General features: G+C 38.4%; 3 protein-coding genes across 3 annotated transcripts; 1 reads left to right on the forward strand and 2 right to left on the reverse strand.

The window, feature by feature from the left end:
- Positions 1–6,607: 6,607 nt before the first annotated feature.
- On the forward strand, positions 6,608–11,250 carry LOC147299216 (stromal 70 kDa heat shock-related protein, chloroplastic-like). Its single transcript, XM_086228647.1, has 8 exons — positions 6,608–7,261; positions 8,567–8,819; positions 8,957–9,036; positions 9,191–9,333; positions 9,441–9,539; positions 9,746–9,935; positions 10,113–10,511; positions 10,656–11,250. Exons 1-8 carry the CDS (start codon positions 6,722–6,724, stop codon positions 11,079–11,081), a joined length of 2,130 nt encoding a protein of 709 aa, XP_086084773.1. The 5' UTR covers positions 6,608–6,721; the 3' UTR covers positions 11,082–11,250.
- A 722-nt stretch (positions 11,251–11,972) lies between these two features.
- Positions 11,973–15,010, reverse strand: LOC147299217 (uncharacterized). The gene is made up of 8 exons (XM_086235675.1): positions 14,574–15,010; positions 14,172–14,262; positions 13,918–14,063; positions 13,531–13,774; positions 13,329–13,433; positions 13,043–13,225; positions 12,732–12,936; positions 11,973–12,600 (listed from the first exon to the last, which is right to left on the reverse strand). The coding sequence occupies exons 1-8, from the start codon at positions 15,008–15,010 to the stop codon at positions 12,110–12,112; spliced, it is 1,902 nt and encodes a 633-aa protein (XP_086091801.1). The 3' UTR covers positions 11,973–12,109.
- Positions 15,011–16,395: 1,385 nt separating this feature from the next.
- Positions 16,396–20,733, reverse strand: LOC147299218 (asparagine--tRNA ligase, cytoplasmic 1-like). The gene is made up of 7 exons (XM_086235686.1): positions 20,545–20,733; positions 19,331–19,913; positions 18,371–18,961; positions 17,434–17,690; positions 17,215–17,344; positions 17,041–17,099; positions 16,396–16,815 (listed from the first exon to the last, which is right to left on the reverse strand). The coding sequence occupies exons 2-7, from the start codon at positions 19,817–19,819 to the stop codon at positions 16,632–16,634; spliced, it is 1,710 nt and encodes a 569-aa protein (XP_086091812.1). The 5' UTR covers positions 19,820–19,913; positions 20,545–20,733; the 3' UTR covers positions 16,396–16,631.
- Between the last annotated feature and the right edge of the window lie 550 nt (positions 20,734–21,283).

A 21,283-nucleotide genomic window follows, 5' to 3' on the forward strand; every position in this document is an offset into this window, starting at 1 on the left:
TGGCAGTCATCCGCCGAAACCTGCGGGTTCGTTCGGCAGCCATCCGCCGAAACAGGCGATTTCCTTCGGCAGCCACCCACCGAACATTCTAGTTGCCTTCGGCAAACACCCACCCAACCTTCGGCAGCCACATGTTTCTTCTTCACCGTCAACCTTGGCCGCCGCCCACACGCTGCTACACCTCTGCCCGCAGCACCTCGTCTTCCACCTCGAAGCCCAGAACCAGCCACCATTAAAAAAATATATATGCAATTCGGCAGTTCGGCGGACCGGTGCCGAACCGGGCTGTTTGGTTCGGCAGTCATCCGCCGAATATAACAGGATTGTTCGGCGGATGAGTGCCGAACGAAACAGCCCAGTTTGGCACTGGTCCGCCGAACCTGCTGAACTGAAATTTTTTTTTAATGGTGTTCGGAGGGTGGTGCTGCTGCGGAAGAAGAGAGAGAGATAGGAGGGTGGTGCTGCGGGGAGGAGAGAGAGAGAGAGAGAGAGAGAGAGAGAGAGAGAGAGAGAGAGAGAGAGAGAGAGAGAGAGAGGTCGGTGCTGCGAGGAGGAGAGAGAAAGGGAAGTGGTCAGTGAGGGAAGGAGAGAGGGAGGGAGGTGGTCGAGGGTGAGGGAGGGGCTGTGTGTTTTTTTTTTTTTTGGTATGGTTGATGGGGTGTGGTGGGTGAAGGGGTGTGTTGTGAGAAATTTTGTGAAATGTATAAAATAGGGGTATTAGGGTAATTGGAGGGGTGTGTTAAAGAGAAATTTTAAATTTTGGGAGAAGATAGGGGGTGTGTAGGAGAAAAGTGTGTGCAAAAAGAAAAAAAAGGGTGTGCAAATAGCAGCACTTTTTTTTTTTTTTTTGAGATTTTAATTAAACTCATTATAATTTTTAGGCTTATTAGCACATTTGCCCCCTGATTTTTAGGTTTTTTCTCACTTTACCTCCTCATATTTATTTGTTTCATATAATCCCCTGAATTTTTATGTCGTTTCCCACATTGCCCAATTTCGTTAACTTCGTCTACACCACTGTTAGAAATGCTGACGTAGCGTCTACGTAGCGGGGCAATTTCGTCTCTTTAGCCACAGAGGACCAATCTTTGCCATGTTTGTGCCATGTGGTCATTTGTGGGACCCAATATGCCATGTTGGCAACCTTACCACATTTTTTTAATTAAAAACATAAAACTGAAATTTTAATTAAAATAAATAAATCTCTGGATTGTGGGTTTGAGGTGAGGCTGGGGGAGGGGAGAGGGTGTGGGACAGTGGGAGGTGCTGGGTGGAGGCGGGCGAGGGGGAGGGGTTGGACCGAGCTGGGGCTGGTCGGGGAAGAGCTGGGCCGAGCTAGGGCTGGGCGGGGAGGGGCTCGGCTGTGTGGGGCAGATCGGGGCAGAGCGAGGGTCGGGCTAGGTTGGGCTGCGTGCGACGGATCGGGGCAGGGTGAGGCTGTGCAGGGCAGGGGAGGGGTTGAGTGGGGGTGGGCGGGGTGGGGGAGGGCTGGGCTGCATAGGGCAAATCGGGGCAGGGTGAGGCTGTGCGGGAAGAGGCTGGGTGAGGCTGGGCGGGGCGGGTTTAGGGCTGGGTGGTATGGGTCTTGGCTGGGCAGGGATGAGTTGGGGCTGGGTGGGGTGTGGCTGGCATGTGTAGGGGAGGGGGAGAGAGAGAGAAAGAGAGAGAGAGAGAGAGAGAGAGAGAGAGAGAGAGAGAGAGAGAGAGAGAGAGAGAAAAAAAAAAGAATGGAGGAGGTTGTGGGCATATGCAGTGGGTGGAGAAGGTGGGGTGGTCGGAATGTGCAAAGTGTGGGAAGAGTGGGATGGCCGGCATTCGCAGTGGGTGGGGAGGGAGGGGTTTGGTCTTTTTTTTTTTAAATTTAATTTAATTTTAAAAGTTTTATTTTAATTTAAAGTTTTATTAGTTTGTTAATTTAAATATTATTTTAAATATATTTTACAGGTGAAATGACAAAATTACCCTTCCACGTCAGCTAAGGGTAGGCATTAAGACCAAAAATACTGAAACCATACCGTTCTGTGTCATTCTATATCGTTTGGTCCTATCCCGTTTTTTTTTTTCTAATCCCATACCGATCCCATACCGTATCGATCTCAAACGGGATGAGATCGGTCCTGAAGGTTCAATACCAGGATGGTCCCATCCTGTACTGATTAATTAAAATTTAATTAAAAATTTATTTATTTAATTTAATGGGCCCAAATATCACTAAGCCCAATTCATTTTTTAACTTGGATTTAGAAGATGAACCTTGTCTTAAAGAACTTGAATTTTATGAAAGTGTTGAAGCATGTAATATTTTTTTTATTATCTTAAACTTTACTTGGTTTGATTTGTAAGTTTGTACTTGTTTTGTAAGTTTCATGGACTAAGTTACTAATTGCTATAAATTATTTTGTGAAGAATATGCAAGTACTACCATTGATGTCACTTGTAGTTTGAAGAGTTCAAATCCAAAAGCAAAGGGAAAGTAATTTGGATTTCAATTACTCATGAGTTTGAGATGTAATAAGCCATAAGGCTTAATTTTAATTTATGAGTTTGAGATGTAATAAGCCACAAGCCTTAATTATGTTTGTTGTGTTTGTGATGTAATAAGCCATATGCTTAATTATGTTTTTCAGTTTTTTTTTTAGTTTGGGATGTAATAAGTCATAAGGCTTAATTATGTTTTTTAGTTTGGATTTGGTAAATAAGCCATGAGGCTTAATTGTGACTTACTGATTTATGAGTTTATGTTTGAACTTTGAAACTTTGAATATTTGAATTGTTGAAGTTTATGTTGTATTGTTGTTTATTTGAATTTTGAATTGTTGAATGATTGAATTGTTGAAGTCTTAAAGATGAATTTTCAATCTTGAATAAAAATAGATTATTACTTGAATTCTTGTTTCGTTTGTAAATAGGTTATGTTTACAAGTTATTATTCGAAGATGAATCTTGAATAAAAATTGAATAATTGAATTTTTATTATTTTTTAGTCTGGGATCGGGATGGTACCGAACCCGTACCGAACCAGTTTGGTACGGGATAAGATGGTACCATAATCCCAAAACCCCTTATCCCATCCCGTACCAATCCCGAACTCAAATCATGAGATGGGAACGAGATGAGGTAAGTCTCGTCCCCCCCATCTCGTGCCCACCCCTAACGTCAGCATTTCTAACGGTGGTGTAGATGGAGTTGAAGGAATCGGGCAATGTGGGAAACGACATAAAAGTTCAAGGGATTATATGAGACAAATAAATGTGAGGGGGAAAAGTGAAAAAAAAAAAAAAACCTAAAAATCAGGGGACAAATGTGCTAATAAGCCTAATTTTTATAATCATTTTTACAAATTTAGGAAACATACTTTTTAGTGCTCTTGGATTTATTCAACTAGATTTTCGAGGTTATTTGGTCAAAGTAAAACTATTACATAGTATTCATCGATACGAATTCAACGACTATCAAATCATTATTCAGCATGAAATAATCTAAGAACAAGAAGTATCTACGGATAGGTTGATTTTGTTAGCAAAACGTGAATATTATAACACTGGCTGAGGTGGTATATATTATAGGAATGTAGTTAAGTAAAGATTTAAGGCATTAGTTGTAGGAAGGAGCTATTCACGCTTGTCTCGTGCACTCCCCGGTCCTGGCAAGGATGGGAGAGTACACGAGGAGAGCGTGAATGACGCTTGACCAGTAAGTAAATTTTACACAACAATGAAACTAAATGCAGGAAAAGGAAATTTGTTGAATCGGATAAGCATCTATTGACTAGAGTCTTTGTCAGATGTCTCCTATAGAATTGGTGTTATTATCTATATTGTGGTCTAATTACTTGTTTCTGCATGCAATTTAGTTTTAGGTTTTAGCTCTTTGCTCGAGGTCTTGTGTTTGGGTTCCCTACCCCAAGTGCCGTTGGTTGAAGAAAATGTCTTTGCAAATTTGCATAGAATTAGAAAACTTATATCTCTTTGAGATCAAAGAGAATGAATTAACAGAACTTGCTTTAAAAGGTCTTGACAGGCACTCTCCACAAGTTCTTTATCATATATAATAGACTAAATGATGTAACATTTGATATGTTAATGTCACGTCGTCATTTTTGGGTCATATTTCACCGTAAGGACGTTGCACTACAACCTCCATTTCAAGTTCTCTTACATTCATTCAAGGATTTTTGCACTGTATATATTAACTAAAACTACAACCCAGCATGAAAATTATCAATAACAAAGAATGACGGTTCACAACAAGATTTCTCATGCATTTATGTAGGGGAAAAAAGACAAAAAATAATGCAGCAATAAAATATAAGCATAGTCGGAAGTGTGTTCTATTTTTAGATTGTGAATCTGGATATGACTGATTTGGTTGAGTCTTCACTAAAGGCATGGTTCAAATGAGGAGCATATACATCTAAACATTTCCATGCATGTAAATAGCGATTCAAGATGAATAAAGGCTGTTCTAGACACAATCCAAACAGGTCAAGGTCAATTTATGCTCATGTATGAGAACTCCATGGAAAAAATAAAGAAATTACAACATTCTTTTTTATTGGGGAAAAAAATGCATGACCTTCAGCTCAACTTACTTAGTTGGTTGTCCTTTAGACCAACAATTTTAGTTGTCATAACCTATAATCTAATAAACTCTTCTTTTTAACTCTTTTGATCGGACTTTACTCTCTTCGGAACTTGTCTAACACAAATTTTGGCAAAGTTTTGTGAGCGAAAGTAAAATCGTAGTGAGACCGGCCAATACATTTAAATTATACATTTTTTAATTTTTAAAATAAAATTACTAATTTATTTACCTAGCATCACGTAGCGATTGCATTATTAAGTTCTAAGACAAAAATTAGAATGCTTGGCAACTACATATGCGTCTGTTAATATCTATAATTTTAGTGTATCTTCAGTTACAACATTATAGCTACATTATATATTTTTAATAAAAAAATTGCCTAAAACTACAAGCACCAATCTAATTGGTTTGAATATGTCCTCAATCAAACTTTACCAAACCATATAGTTAATTGAACCAAACCAATTCTTTTATTGGTTTGATTAGTTTGAGCAGTTTGAGAGAGGATAAAGAAAAAAAAAAAAAAGGTTGGCTCAAGCATGAGTTTCTTAAAGTTGAAGAACGGGCCTGAAAGATGATAAGCGACAAATCTCCGCCATATACATCATCTGGTGAGGAGTTCCCTTAAGAATAAAGAAAACGAATAGAATCTAATTCATGTTCATGCTAACAAAGAGCGGATCGAAGATAATAAGAATACCTCTAACTTTTGGTCGCTAGAGAGTTGAAAACCTGTTGTCCGGAAAAGGTAGATTGGGTAGGCTCTTTGGAAGAGCGGCAGGAGAACATCCCATTACGAAGAAATTAAGAAAGACAATAGAAAAGAGTAGCAAACATAGAAATAAAATGAAGGCATTGACTAGAGAAAGGTTAAGATTAAGGGGAGAGAAATAATGACAATAGTGGAAGAAAATGAATATGAGAAATTTTTAGAAGTTTTATTTGGTTTCGTTTATGTGGTTTATAGCCATTTAGTTTGATTTATAAATTGATAAATGTGTAAGACCAAACCAAATGGTTTTGTTTGGTAGATATAATTGTTTAAATACACTTTGCTAAGCATGTGCATTGATTAGCTATAAGCAATAGCTAAAGTTAAAATTTAGGTAAAAGTTACAAAATTCATCTACATTGGTTAGCATTTAGTTAAGTTAAAATTGCAATACTTAAATTTTTAGCTAAACTTAACTATTGCAAGCTCAAAAGTCAAGAAAAAGCTGGACCTTATGTGCACAGATGCTCTTGGCATGAGAGAGAAACTAAGGATGTGGCTCACGCTAATTGAACGATATACTGCAGCTAGGTCCCATGCTAAAAGCTAAAAGCTAAATAGGTGAGTTTTAGTTATAATATTTATCAATGTACAAGTTTGTGATTTTAGCTAAAAGTTATAACTAAATATTGGTTTTAGCTATAGCTATAACTAAAACCAATGCACATGTTAAAGTGCGTTTATGTTTTTGTTGATTTACAAGTATACGCTGGAGTTGGTCCGATGACACTTTAATGGCTGAATTAAACATTTTGTTCACTTATTTTATTATCGTTATTTGTAAATATATGCTTAGAGATTGTAAACAAGCACCTAGTAGCGCACCTACTATTATAGAGAAAAATTTACTTATAATAGAGATAGAGACTAATTTGACATCTCAATATATAGTTTATGTTTTGAAATTAGGAAAAATTATATATAATAAAGTATAAAACATAAGTGTCATGGTTGAAATACTAAACAAAGAACTTTCTCTAACTATTATAAATCTATTATGAATAAAATATTGTCACTCTAAAAAAAATTGGTTAAATACACACCCTAACTTTTTTGTGTGGAAGTACACTGTACACACCCCCTGCCTTTAACTCTAGAAAAGTAATGTTTTGGTAACCTACCATCCCTTAGCTGATGTGGTGTATTCTCAGCCGAGAGATCTTAATTGAACGGTCAAGACTAAAAACAAGAAGAAACAAGCAGAGAAACAGCTGATGTAGAGGATCCTGGTGCCCTTATCTCCTTCTTTCTCCGCCAACTCTCTCATCTACTTCTGCTTCTCCCGATTGTAGGATTAGGGTTTCTCTACAACTAACAAAAACCCTAATTCTACATCCCCAATTTTGCACTTGAAAACTCTCAGAAATGGCGTACTCCACAGCTCAAATCAACGTCCTCGGCTCTGCGCCCGGTTCTTCATTCAAGAGGCCCAATTTTGCAACCCCGAGGACGGCGTTTTTGGGTCAGAGACTGGGCCAAACGGTGCCGTTGAAGGGCTTCCTGAGCCTACACTCCAATGGAGTCAGAAGGGTCGGACCACTTCGCATTGTCAACGAGAAAGTTGTGGGTATTGATTTGGGGACGACGAACTCGGCCGTTGGTGTTATGGAGGGTGGGAAACCCACCATAGTGACCAACGCCGAGGGTCAGAGAACGACGCCGTCTGTGGTGGCGTACACTAAGAACGGGGACAGGCTTGTGGGTCAGATTGCGAAACGACAGGCCGTTGTGAACCCGGAGAACACCTTCTTCTCGGTGAAGAGGTTCATTGGGAGGAAGATGTCTGAGGTAGACGAGGAGTCTAAGCAGGTGTCGTACAAGGTTGTTAGGGATGAGAATGGGAATGTCAAGCTTGACTGTCCTGCTATAGGGAAACAGTTTGCTGCCGAAGAAATCTCAGCTCAGGTATAATTTTATTTTAGAATTTTGTGTTTGGCCTGTGTGCTTCTGTGTTTTTGGTGATGGGTTGTTGAAATTTTACTGTTTGGCTCTGTTTAGGTATTGGGAAAATTAAAGAATTGAAATATGGTGAAGTTCTTAGAGTAACTCGTTGTCTTATGCTGCTTTAGTTTGTATAAAGTAAGATTTTCACGTTTATTGTTGGTCGTACAATGGTGGTTATCAACATGGGTTTGTGGGAATTTGTATATGGGTCACTTTTGGGCGGTAGGAAAACGAAGGAAAATGGATGAAACGCGATGGTAATTTTGTTTTAGGCTGGTTAATGGAGAGTGGAAAACTTGCATTGAATGAAGCTAGTGAGTAGAAACAGGCACAACTGAGACTGAGATTGCTATATTGTGATGTTTCACTGGTGGGAAAATTGCGTGAAGAGTGCTAGGCACAATTGGGTTGTTAATTTGATTGTTGGTGAAGGTTTACATTTGAAATATTAGCATACCCATTTGCCCACCCTAACCCAGCCTAAATAAATGGGTAGTAGATCAGTGGGTATGAATGGGTTATTATGCATTAAGTTCTAAGCGAATGGTAATATACTACTATGTTGGTATCAGTCGTACCCATACCCATTTACCTGCCTTAAATAGTTGGATATAAATGACATGATGTTGAGGTTCATCTGGATTGAGATGTTCTGGTCGGTGGTCACAATGGTTGATTTTCTGTAGAATGTGGTTGAGTAGCTTCATGATCTGCTGGTCAATATTCAGCATTAATGTCTTTTTATGTGAAAACTGCCTTTTTTCTAAGTCTTGGCCAACACAAACCCTAAGAGTCTTAGTATTTTGTGGCTTTCCCAGTTTCTGCCTTGATTGCCCAATTTGCGACCCTTATGTACCATGCATATAGATTCTGTATTTTCTTCTGTCTGTTGAGTGAATCCATTATGGTATTGATAAGACTTTTTTTATATGGGATTAGTTTAAGTGTACATGTATGTTTACATATGTATTTATCTGCATTCTTGATAGTTCATTTGTGTGGATGTCAGCACATGATGGTGGCTTTTGCCAGGAATGTTTGTTGTTGTCCATTAATGTGAATTTGTGTGGTTCATGTGGTTTGTTCTTCTCATATTATGCTATGAACGCTAGCTGTCCTAGTTTCCAATCTTATGGTATTTCACTTTACCCTTAAAAACTGTTCTAATTGTCTTCTCCAAGTGAACCATCTGCATGAGGTTTATTGCTGAAACCAATATTATGCCTTGGTTATGTTATTGTTAATCTCAGTTTATCACTGATTTAGGTTTTGAGGAAGCTTGTGGATGATGCTTCAAAGTTTTTGAATGATAAAGTCAATAAAGCTGTGGTCACTGTGCCTGCTTACTTCAATGATTCTCAAAGAACTGCTACAAAAGATGCCGGCCGTATTGCTGGTTTGGAAGTTCTTAGGATCATAAATGAACCTACTGCTGCTTCTTTAGCATATGGGTTTGAAAGGAAGAATAACGAAACAATCTTGGTATTTGACCTTGGAGGTGGTACTTTTGATGTCTCAGGTATAGTGTTTGTTACTGGTATACATTGCCTTTAGTCAGTTATGTCAATAAGATATTGATTTGTATCTTTGTTAGATTTATTTATAGATTTCTCTTTGCATGAAGAATATTTACAAACTTGTCTCATTCCATTACAGTGTTGGAGGTCGGTGATGGAGTGTTTGAAGTTCTATCTACTTCTGGAGACACACATTTGGGTGGTGATGACTTTGATAAGGTTAGGATTTTTTTTTTCTGATGTACTATGATTAATACGCTTAAGATATATATATATATTTTTTTTCATTTGTTTCCTTAAGTCTTCTCCTTTTGGTGAAGTTTGAGGACTAAATAGTGATAAGGATGGTTCTAATGTTGTTGTTATTATGCAGAGGATTGTTGATTGGCTTGCTGCAAGCTTCAAACGAGATGAAGGAATAGATTTGTTGAAGGATAAACAAGCTCTTCAGCGGCTGACAGAGACCGCTGAGAAAGCCAAAATGGAGTTGTCATCTTTGACTCAGGCAAACATTAGGTATGTTGCTAATATCTGATAATTTCGATGATTATCTCTCTCTCTCTCTCTTTCTGTGTCTTTTCATTTCTCACAATGTTTTGTTTGTGATATTTGTAATGTTCCAGCTTGCCTTTCATTACCGCGACTCAAGATGGCCCCAAGCACATTGAGACAACCCTTACAAGGGCCAAGTTTGAGGAGTTGTGCTCAGACCTGCTAGACAGGTATGCACTATTGCTTCAAAACTTGTAATGAGATTATTCATATCTGCATATTTGTGTGCAGTTCTTTTGCATTGCTTATTTCACGCTATCACATTTAATGCTTAGGATTGTAGAAGGTTTTCTGGGTGCTATCTTTGTGGGTTTTCCTGGTATAAACCCTGGAAATTTTGCATTCTAAAGTAATTCTCATTGCTATATTATTTCAGGCTTAAAACACCAGTTGAGAATTCCTTGAGGGATGCAAAACTCTCCTTCAAAGATTTAGATGAGGTGATACTTGTTGGTGGTTCAACACGTATTCCAGCTGTTCAGGAGGTTGTGAAGAAGCTAACAGGGAAGGAACCTAATGTTACAGTCAATCCTGATGAAGTTGTTGCCCTAGGGGCTGCAGTTCAGGTGGGTCCATTATTGCTTTCTACAATTAGCAACATCCTATGTCCAATGTTGTATAGTTATCATCTTTCTTAACTGGTAAAGTGCTTTACAGTTATTGCTTCTTTCATTTATGCGCCAGTTTTTCTGGTTACTATTATGATTGCCTGACTGGTGCTACTTTTATTTGCTTGATTCTAGGCCGGTGTATTAGCTGGAGATGTCAGTGATATTGTACTCTTGGATGTGACACCACTGTCTCTGGGATTGGAGACCCTTGGTGGCGTCATGACAAAGATCATTCCCAGAAACACCACTTTACCTACCTCAAAATCAGAGGTGTTCTCAACGGCTGCAGATGGGCAGACAAGTGTAGAGATTAGCGTTCTCCAAGGGGAGAGAGAATTTGTTAGAGATAACAAATCTCTTGGTAGCTTCCGTTTGGATGGTATCCCGCCTGCGCCACGTGGGGTTCCTCAAATTGAAGTCAAATTTGACATTGATGCCAACGGTATTCTCTCGGTAGCTGCTATTGATAAGGGCACAGGGAAGAAGCAAGACATCACCATTACTGGTGCTAGTACATTGCCCAGTGATGAGGTATGTTTATGATGTAGTTAACTAGCGAATAAAAACACTGTTAGCTTTATGATATTAGATTTGAAGCTAAAAGTCTAGGCATGTCTTAGCCCTTTGTGTTTTAAGTCTTGAATTAAATTAAGGGAAACTTCTGGAAACATACAGGTGCAAAGGATGGTTAGCGAAGCTGAAAGGTTTGCAAAGGAGGACAAGGAGAAGAGAGATGCCATTGACACAAAGAACCAGGCTGATTCTGTTGTCTACCAAACTGAGAAGCAGCTGAAGGAGCTGGGAGACAAGGTACCAGCCCCAGTTAAAGAGAAGGTTGAGGCAAAACTTGGAGAGCTTAAGGAGGCGATTTCAGGGGGTTCAACCCAAGCTATAAAAGATACCATGGCTGCCCTTAACCAGGAAGTCATGCAGATTGGCCAGTCTCTTTACAACCAGCCTGGCGCTCCTGGTGCTCCGGGTGCTCCTGGTGCTGATGCTGGTCCAGGGCCATCACCTGGTGCTGAAGCTGGGCCTTCAGAATCATCTGGCAAGGGACCCGATGGAGATGTTATTGATGCAGATTTCACAGACAGCAAGTGAGGAAGATGGTTGGATAGTTGGTAGTTTTCTTGTTTATTTTGCTTTGTCAGTAAATGTATAGGAGAATTGATTTTGCCGGAATAGGATGCGGTGTTGGAGATGTTGGAGTTTATACCTATGTTTCTGAATGGGCAAGAGCAATCTGTTTAAAGGTGGTTTATGAGAGCAATTTTGTTTTTTTTGTTTTTATTGAACTGTGCCATCTATTTTGTTCACAAAGCTATATTCATATCCAAAGGAGCAAGGTGAGGATGCAGAGATTTGGTGACATGTGTAAGTTAACATAATGATGACGTGCACTCTCAAAACAACAGGCAAATGTGTGTGACTTTTAGAGGGACCCTATTGGTCGAACTAGGTTATGAAGCATGCTTATTTTGTATGTCTTCTCGTAATCTATGAAGGCATCGACATGGATACAAGAATGACAACACCGGCCAGCATGGTTTTAGTTACCAACGGCTCTTGGAACAGCAAGCAGTAGATGCTAATCTAACCAATGCATCCTTTGTTTTTATATCATTCACATTTGCCACCATGGTTCGTTATCTTTCTCTGCAGTCAAACATTTTTTTATTCTCAGTCCTCTGTATTGCATTTTGTTATATTTCTTTGTATCTGCTTTTGTTTTCAGGTGAGACTTCTGTAATCATGTATAGAGCACAAGTATATTTACCTGAATGTTATCCAATCTTTGGTGTAGTGCAAATGAACTATAAATTCAAAATATATACTTTGCAAATTCAGAGTTAATATTGCAAATTGAACTATAAATTGTGTCATGCATGTTATTTATCTAGTCATCCTGTATTTTGGTGTAATGTTTATCTTTTGATCACTGTCACATTTTCTCTCTCATTGTGACCTCTTGTTCTTCCATTCAATGAAAATCGTTTGCTAAAGCACACGACATCATTGCATTAAAAAGAATAACAATGTGGAAATCCAATGTAATAATCAAAGAGGACAAGAAAAAGAGACAATGCATGCCTAAACAATACTAATTATTGATTGTTTGAAGCCAATGCCTAACTTGACTGATTAGCAGGCTGAGTTGTAAGTCCAAAACCAAAGGGGAAGAGTGGATCATAATGTGCATCACCAACATTCATAGGGAGCTGATCAACTGTCTTGAACCAAGTCCTTGGAAGCTTTCCAGTGAATCCATAATCACCAAAAAGAACATCAGCAATTCCTTGCCCTTCAGTTCCAGGCAGCCATGCAGCCACAATAGCATCCATTGAAGAAACGTAGGGCTCAATCACAACCGGGCGGCCGGATACAATAATAACAACGCATTTGGCTCCACCGCAGACGTTGGTGATAGTGTTTGGACCCGGGTCTGCAATCGTCAAATTCAAACTGTCCCCGTTTGTCTCGGCGTAGGGGTGCTCTCCAACAGCAACAATGGCATAGTCGAACTTGTTTGACTTCACAAAATCAGCATCAGGGTTTTCACTAAAGACAACTTCTGTGCTGGGATCAACTGCAGCTTTGATGGCACTTAGGATTGTGGTTCCTGTACACAGATGAATATTATGGTCGAAATTAATTAAGCAGATCGACTATGACATTATATATTGTAATGCAAGGCTTAACATTTCCAGTGTTAAATATACACTTAACACAAAAAAGCAGATATAAATATACCAGCAGTGAGGTTGTTGCCACCAAGTCCTTGCCAAGTGAGAGTCCACCCACCACATTGATAGCCCAAATTGTCAACATGGGTTCCAGCAACTAGGATCTTCATAATCTTTTTAGGGAGTGGCAGTACTGGTGTGTCTGCATTTTCTCCATTCTTCAAAAGGACAAGTGACTTCCTCACTGCTTCCCTTGCCAAATCTCTATGAGCCTGCAATTAATAATTATATAACATAACATAAGCTTTCATGAATACTTGATCATCATTCATCATGTGCATTAATTATTTTAGAAGGTTTAGTATAAGAGATCAAAACCTGGCTTCCAAGCTTGTCAGCGAAGCTCTGATCAGCCAAGGAGTTCTCAAACAGACCCATCATGAACTTGACTCTCAAAATTCTCCTAACTGCATCATCGATACGGTTCATGGGGATACGTTTGGTATTGACAAGGTTGGTTACAGTGCCAATGAACTCAGTATGATTGAAGGGAACCATGACCTGAAAAATTAACACAATTTATTAGAGTTGCATAGTTTGCAAATCAGAATTAGAGTTATATTTGATTTGTATACATACTGAAGATATGTATGTAGCAACTAACCATGTCAATGCCAGCTAGAATACCAGCAAGAACTGAATTCGGGTAATCCGAATGGGGTGGATAGGTAATTTTGTCAATACCCTGAAAGTCTGAGATGACAAAACCCTGAAATTTGAGCAATAACATGGTAGTAATTAGTACTTCTCACTCATTCATTCATTCATGTCCAAGTAACTATTTGAATTTTATTTTTAGTGTATACCCTAAACCTAAGGGTGTTTTTGAGAAATCTGGTGACAAGGTCACGATTAGCATGCATCTTCTTTCCATTCCAGCTGGAGTAGGACACCATGACAGTGGACACACCCTTGATGATAGAATCGTCGTAAGCAGGCATGTGAATGCTCAACAATTCATGCCAATCGGTCACTGTGTTGTTCTCATTGATGCCCTTGATGGTACCTCCATCTCCAACAAAGTGTTTTGCACAGGCTGCTACCTTATCCCTAAATATCATAACAATAATTAAGCAGGAATAATGCTAGAGGGACCTCCATTTTGGTATCGCGTTGTGTACGTATATAATGTGGTACCAAAATGTGGCACAAGTAGTATTATCCAAAGCAAAATTGATACTTGTTCAACTTACTTTCCACCAACGTAAGGAACGCCCTTCCTTGAACCAGCTGGAATTTCGCCTTGCAATCCAAGTATGATGTCAGTCATTTGTTTTACGATTTCAGGATCCTCACTATAACTCTCGTAACACCTACCCCATCTCGGATCTCTGCAGACCTATTATTTTATGCACATTAAGGTTTAAGATTAGTTTTTTTTCTTTATCAAATTAGTCTGTAATTACTAGAAAAGCAGCATTGCAAGTTCTCTTCATGGATTGCTTACCGCAATGCATGGTGCAAATACATAGTGAATGCCAGTAGCTCTAACTTCAAGAGCAGTTGCGGCACCAATCTTTTTCACAAGTTCTGGATCCCTGCAACATGGGAAATTTGTCATATACAAATCAAACAACATTAATTGCAAATTAAAACATAGTTTTATTAGTTAACTATATATGTCAAATACTTTAATTAGAATCAAAGCCAAAGACCACATAAAATGGAAGGGCAAAAAAGAAAAAAATAAAAGAAAGAGCAGTTTCAAAGTGATATATATGTCTAAGAATTCAGCTAATTCCAACCTGAATTAAACTTCATGAACACTTTTTTGTTTGGACAGGAAACTTCATTACCACCCTTTTCTTTTTCTCCTTTTCAGTAATTAATTACAAAAAATCTCACTTGCCTGGTAGCTCCAAGACCAATATTATGTGGGAAAATTGTGGCCTTATAAACATTATTGTGGCCATGAAGAGCATCAATCCCATATATCATAGGGATCCCAAGCCGGCTTGAAAGTGCACCCTTTTGAAACTCATTCACCATTTCCATCCAATCCTGTGGACTAGCCTGCAGCTTTGGCACACTCCCTCCAGCACTCAGCAAACTGCCTATGGAGTAGTCCCTCATGATCTCGGCCGTGACATTGGCACGGTCCAGCTGCGTCATCTGGCCAATCTTTTCGGCTAGTGTCATTCGGTCCATGAGGTCCTTTATTCGAGCATTCATTGGCCTTTTAGGGTCCTTGTATGCCATGTATTCTGCTTCTGCTTGTGCCATTGCTGCCCAGCAGCATAGGCACACAAGTCCCACTAAGAGGACTGATGAAGTTGGCCTTAGCATCATTATAATCTAGTCTGTCAAACCTGTACAAGTAAACTATATATATTAGATCGATATTGCACTGACGGGTCATATATCTAACAACTGTGAATCTCGACTACAAATTTAAACAAAATTTCACCTAATTATTGACACTTTGAAAACATATATAACATTTCATAAATGACCATATGGCGAAAGAGAGAGAGAGAGAGAGAGAGAGAGAGAGAGAGAGAATCACATATCTCACATGATAAATTCATAGTTGAATTTACAGATATAACTAAATAAGGTATGCATAGACTATAAAACACACCCCAATCAATTTAAATATTGTCATTGAGAATCGAAAGCTAAAAGGAATATATATATTGAAAATTTTTCATGCAACTAAAACCATCATTCCTTTTCATTGGAAAATAGAAAACTTCAAGACCACCAAGGAAGCAAAATAATAAGGACATACTACAAATCACATATTTACAAATTGAACAGACCTTTCAACAGAGATTGTACGTGAATTCTAAAGAATGTAACACTGACCAAGCTGTACGTAGTGAGGTGTATTTATAGAAACGCAGGTTCCAAGGGTAAAGATTTAAGGGATTAGGTATAAAGATTTAAAATTGGATAACTTTTTGGATAAGAATAAAACAAAGCCTTGACTAACTGATTTATAGAGATTTTCAAAGAATAATTCTAAATTTGTCTTACAGTACTTACAAAATCTTATCAAATGAATGGAATGGATTTATTGTTTGATTTAAGAAAAATATGTCACGCTCAGTTTTTTAAACTTACTCTTACCTCTATATCTATATTTTTTTGAGAAATTTTTAGTTGTATACCATCAAATAAAATACAATCATTTACCTTGATATTAAGAAGGCTGGAAGGCCTTAAAGACATATATATTGCAAGAAGATGTTTCTCTAGTGGTATTTCTACTCATAATGTCAAGAGATCCAAAAACCTAACTCATAGAATTCTTGCCATTAACCAAAAAAAAAATTTCTCATTGTCAAAGGAGGCCCTGAGTTTAATCGTATGGACGACAGTTAATTAATAAAAAAAAATAATAGAATTCTTGGAAACCAATCAAAGAATTGATTTTCTTAGTTAAATATTAATTGGCTATCTCTCTCAGGCAATCTTTTACCCTCCTTCTACCTCTGCAAGAAATACCTGGCCCCAATTCAAAAATTCAAGAATTTCTGAAAACATTGGAAATGGGAGTCTCTTTATAAGCACTATTTTGTTAATAAAAAGAAAAGTTTAGCTTGTATTCTTTTTGTTTTGGTATGATGGCCGGCTGAAGCCCAAAGAAGACAGGCCAGAACTTACACGGCCACGTAGTTCCAAAAAGAAGACAAAACTGGTCAAGAAATCACACGGAAACCAATTAATGAAATCAACAAAACACTGGCTTTCCAAAACAAAAACATACACTGGATTTTAACACACAGTAAGTAATTAGAGTTTCTCGAGGCATATAACAATCCCAACTCTGCAAACTGTTTGATCTATGTTGTATGGAAGAAACAATCGGCCATCTATGTAGTTAGCCTAGACAAAGGCAAAATGGATACACAACTCTATGAACAAATTCAAATAATCCCTGTCAACCTATAGACTAAACATTTCAAAGATCTGCTCTTCCAGGATATCTGGGGAAGGGAATAACATCTCTAATATTGTCAATCCCAGTAGCAAACATAAGCATCCTTTCAAAGCCTAAACCAAAACCACTATGTTTGACAGTCCCAAAGCGCCGCAAGTCTAGGTACCACTCATATGGCTCAGTGGGGAGCCCCATCTCCTTAATCCTGCAATAAAAGATGCGCCCCAAAATACATACATTTGTTAGTTCAAACATTACATGTTCACCATTCAACGTATGGGAGGACAAAGCAACCACTACCAAAAATTGCGCATAAGAAAACTACAATGGAAATATGTCAGAGAAACTTACTAAAAATAACAAAAAGGAAGCAGTACATGCATATAAGAATATGATTAGGATGATCAATCGAGTAGCAAAATTCTCATACCTGCTCTGAATAACATCATATCGCTCTTCCCTTTGGCTTCCACCAACCAACTCTCCCACCTGAAATATAAGAAAAATATAAAGGTGCATACATGCAAAAGATACACAATGTTTATGTATAACAGAACTATGCGCACTGAACTCAATGATAGAAAATTTAGAAGAAAATGACCACCTTTGGTACCAGGACATCCATAGCAGCCACTGTTTTAGAATCATCATTGAGCCTCATGTAGAATGCTTTGATCCCTTTGGGGTAATTGTAAACAATAACAGGCTTCTGAAATTTCACCTCTGTCAGGTATCTGCATAAAAGCAAAACAATAAATTAGTAAGTTCAATTTAATCAGTACCCATAATAGACAAACCGAGCAGAATAATGATATGGGAGTACCTTTCATGCTCAGATGCCAAATCAATCCCCCACTCTACCTGGTTTTCAAACCTCTTACCATTTTTCACAGCCTCAATAAGCAGCTCCACCGCTTCCGTATATGTAATCCGTATAAAGGGTGTTGAAGCAACCATTCTTAGACGATCAATGCAACTTTTATCAATTTTGTCAGCCATAAATTGCATATCATCAAGGCAATTGTCAAGCAACCACTGACACAGAAATTTCACATACGCCTCTGCGCAGTTCATATCATCCTACAAGAGTAAGCAAACTGTAAGACTTCTACATGGACAATACGACAAAAGAAAATACAAAATTCATGGACAATAGAAAGTTAAGGGGCAGCTTTTATGCTCCCATGAAAAACTAGCCATCCGTGGCATAGACACAGCATTTCAAAGTGAAAGTTGGCATTAAATTCCAGACAGATCACCATTAGAAACAATGAACTTTGGAATGAGGGTCCCTTAACAATACTTCAAATAAGGAAAGCTAGAAACAGATACAAATTATAAAAGAGAGAGCACTAAAAAGAAGGCCATGTGGCCCCTCCTCGGAAAGCTGTTGAGATATAGAGCATAGCAAAGTGAACTTGTCAAGGATATTGATATAAAAAATACAGCACACAGGATTTCAACATGAAAGTTGGCATTCAATTTCAAATAGATCACCATTAGCAACAATGACCTTTGGATATGAGGACCCTTAACAATACTACAAACGAGAAAAATAAAACAAATAAAACTTATAGAAGAGATTCTTGGAGGACTATTAAGATATAGATTGTTGGAAGGTGGATCTGATGTCAGGGATTTTGACATTAAACATAACTGCAACTTGCAAGCAACCAAATAGTAACACCATATACGTACAGACTAAACATCAAAATCCAAAATGTATAGTGATGACTGCATAAGATTTAAGCTTCACAAACCTCAAGATCCGCAAACGCTAATTCAGGCTCCACCATCCAGAATTCTGCCAAATGCCTAGAAGTATGTGAGTTCTCAGCTCGAAAAGTAGGCCCAAATGTATAGACACTACTAAGAGAACACGCATAAGATTCAACTTGGAGTTGGCCAGAAACAGTCAAAAAGGCTTGACGAGCAAAAAAATCTTGGGTATAGTCAATCTTCCCATCCTTTCGGGGGATACCCGGTTGAAGCTTGGATCTCTCCTCCAACTTCAAGACATTCTCCTTTGCCTTTTTTAGTTCAGCCACAGCAGCACCAATTTCCTGCTTACTCGCTTTATCAGATTTCAGCTGAGCAACAGCATCTCCTTTCTCCTTTTCAGTAAGCTTGGCAGCTTCTATGTCTGCTTCTGATGGAGGAGGGTTCTTAATCAGCTCCTTCTCCAACTTTTCAGCTTCATTAATCAAGGTTGTGACTTGAAACATCTCACCAGCACCCTCACAATCACTGGTGGTGATAATTGGAGTGTGCACCCAAAGAAAGCCATGCTTTTGGAAAAATGTGTGCGTTGAATATGCCAGGGCATTTCTGATTCGAGCAACAGCAGAGATCTAAAAGCGAAACATGATAATCAAATACTAATTATCAAAAACATAAAAGGTCCTAGAAAAAAGGCCTTCAAAGCAACACATCATCATCAACGACAACTGCCCTTTAACATTTCTGCATATATAAAAGTACAAACAGCTGTGGACAAGCTACATTGGAACAATCTAATAATCAGCGAGGACTAAACTACATTGGAACTATCTAAATCACATTTTCTTTATATAAATACATCTAACTCACATACATAACACCAAAATTCAAAAAAGTAAACAAATTAACCATACCCAAGGTACAAATAGAAAATATATATGTAAGCACAGACACACACATGTATATACTATGTGTGTTTCACATTTATGCAAACAGCTTACCGTGTTGGTTCTGGGACGCAAATGGACGAAGTCCCTTAAAAGCTCAATGGAGAGCCTGGTCTTGGGCAACGGGTACTTAGCTGGGTCAACCAGACCCACATGGACTACCCTCTCGACCCGAAGCTCCACCTTCTGCTTGGTCCCAGCTGGGGGGAGCTTAAGCATGCCATCCACGACCACACATGTACCAGTTGGCACAAGGTGCCCCAGGTCAGCCTTGTCTGCTTCCACAATCACCTGCAAGTTGCCTGCGCATGACCCATCATTCAGCTCCAGAAACGCAAATGCATCCTTGTCTGCCTTCCGACCCGTCTTCACCCACCCACCAACCTGGACCTGCTGCCCGGCTAGCCCAGATCCCCCATCAGGTCGCAAGATGATGGATCGGATCAGGACTCTATCAGAAAATTCCTCTTTTTGAATGGAGACAGTGCCGTTTAAGGTTGCTTGGGCTAGTTGGGTACTTAGCAGCACAGAATCCTCAGCCATTTGGGGGTGTTGTAACTTGTAACCCAAGGCAAAGATTGGGAATCCAAAGTTAAGATAAAGCTGCTCGCTTGGGCTGGCAGCTGGGTGTTGTTACCTAAAGAAATGTCAATAAAAGGCAAAGCACAACCATTTTATTAGGATTTAATCTGTAAAATCAAGGCATGCATTTGTATTCCAAAGCATTCAAAACATACAAGGCAGGGACACCAGAACGGACTAAAGCGAAATGTATAAACTGGGTGGTAGATGAAAAGCTCAATGGAATTCATAATAGACACCTGCAAGGCTTCCATGGATGAAGCACTAAATAGGACCAGCCAAACTAACAGCCACTATTGCATAATAAGTTCTTCAAGATTGCAAAACTTTTACCAAGAAAATTGGCTAGTAAACTTTTACCAAGTGTTCAAAATATCGGTCGACATTCCGAGAAATGTCGCTTTTCGGAGTCGGCGACACCGATAGGGCGGTGAAGCAAAATCTTCACCCGTATCCCCGATATTTCCTCGATATCGACGATAATTTCGGTAAATATCGGAAATCCCCAATATTGGGCCGACATCACCGAAAATCAGAGGAAAATTTTGAAAAAAAAAAGGGGAAGAATGAGAAATTAAGCCAAATTAACCCTAGTTTTCCATACTCATGTACTTTCAGAAACCTAATCAATGTCTTAACATTGCAAAATCAAAATCGAATAATTGAATAGGAAGAATCTGACATACCTTTAACCCCAAACTAAAACTCGTTTCGGCACCCACACTTTGTTTGAGCAGGAACAACAATCAGCAGCTGTCTGCTTAGTGAAGGTGAGTCTCCTCCTCTTTCTCTGTCTCTCTCTATCGCACTCTCTGTCTCACTCACTCACTCACTCTCTCTCGTGTCTGGTCTGTGCTGAAGAAAAACAAGTTATACTAGGCATGGTTTGGGCTGATTTATATGGGTTTGGACTTGAGGATCTCATTAGGGAAATTTTTTTAAAGAAAACATTTTAGAGTTTAGTGAAATTCTAACATTTTTTATTGGTTTTTTTTTCATATTTAGTACCTGAACTTTAACCATTGTCTTAATGTGGTACCTAAACTTTTATTTGTCCCAATTGAGTACCCAAACTTTTATTTTGTGTCTAATAGGTACCAAAATGAATTTCTGTTAAAATTATCAACAAAAGTTAGGGGCAATATAGTCACTTCAAAAAATTTATTTTTTAATTTTAATTTTTAATTTTTTTTGTTTGTTGTGTGTGTTTTTTTAATAATTTTAAACATATAAAGAAAATAATTAAAATATACTTTGACTATATTGCCCCTAATTTTTATTGACAATTTTAACAAAAATTTATTTTGGTACCTATTAGACACAAAATAAAAGTTTAGGTACTCAATTGGGACAAATAAAAGTTTAGGTACCACATTAAGACAAGGGTCAAAGTTTAGGTACTAAATATGAAATAAACCCTTTTTT

Source organism: Dryas octopetala, chromosome 1 (assembly GCF_963921425.1).
Source record: "Dryas octopetala chromosome 1, drDryOcto1.1, whole genome shotgun sequence".
NCBI classification, from domain to species: domain Eukaryota; kingdom Viridiplantae; phylum Streptophyta; class Magnoliopsida; order Rosales; family Rosaceae; genus Dryas; species Dryas octopetala.

Bases quoted from the DNA above. Each gene is read 5' to 3' on its own strand.
- LOC147299216 (XM_086228647.1), top strand. From the start codon at position 6,722: ATGGCGTACTCCACAGCTCAAATCAACGTCCTCGGCTCTGCGCCCGGT. The intron at 9,540-9,745 runs GTATGCACTATT...ATATTATTTCAG, and splicing joins TGCTCAGACCTGCTAGACAG to GCTTAAAACACCAGTTGAGA. The intron at 10,512-10,655 runs GTATGTTTATGA...GGAAACATACAG, and splicing joins GTACATTGCCCAGTGATGAG to GTGCAAAGGATGGTTAGCGA.
- LOC147299217 (XM_086235675.1), bottom strand. From the start codon at position 15,010: ATGCTAAGGCCAACTTCATCAGTCCTCTTAGTGGGACTTGTGTGCCTA. The intron at 13,434-13,530 runs GTATACACTAAA...CTCAAATTTCAG, and splicing joins AAAACACCCTTAGGTTTAGG to GGTTTTGTCATCTCAGACTT. The intron at 12,601-12,731 runs GTATATTTATAT...ATCTGTGTACAG, and splicing joins TGGCAACAACCTCACTGCTG to GAACCACAATCCTAAGTGCC.
- LOC147299218 (XM_086235686.1), bottom strand. From the start codon at position 19,819: ATGGCTGAGGATTCTGTGCTGCTAAGTACCCAACTAGCCCAAGCAACC. The intron at 17,345-17,433 runs GTACTCCCATAT...GCTTTTATGCAG, and splicing joins TTGGCATCTGAGCATGAAAG to ATACCTGACAGAGGTGAAAT. The intron at 17,100-17,214 runs GTGGTCATTTTC...CTTATATTTCAG, and splicing joins TGGATGTCCTGGTACCAAAG to GTGGGAGAGTTGGTTGGTGG.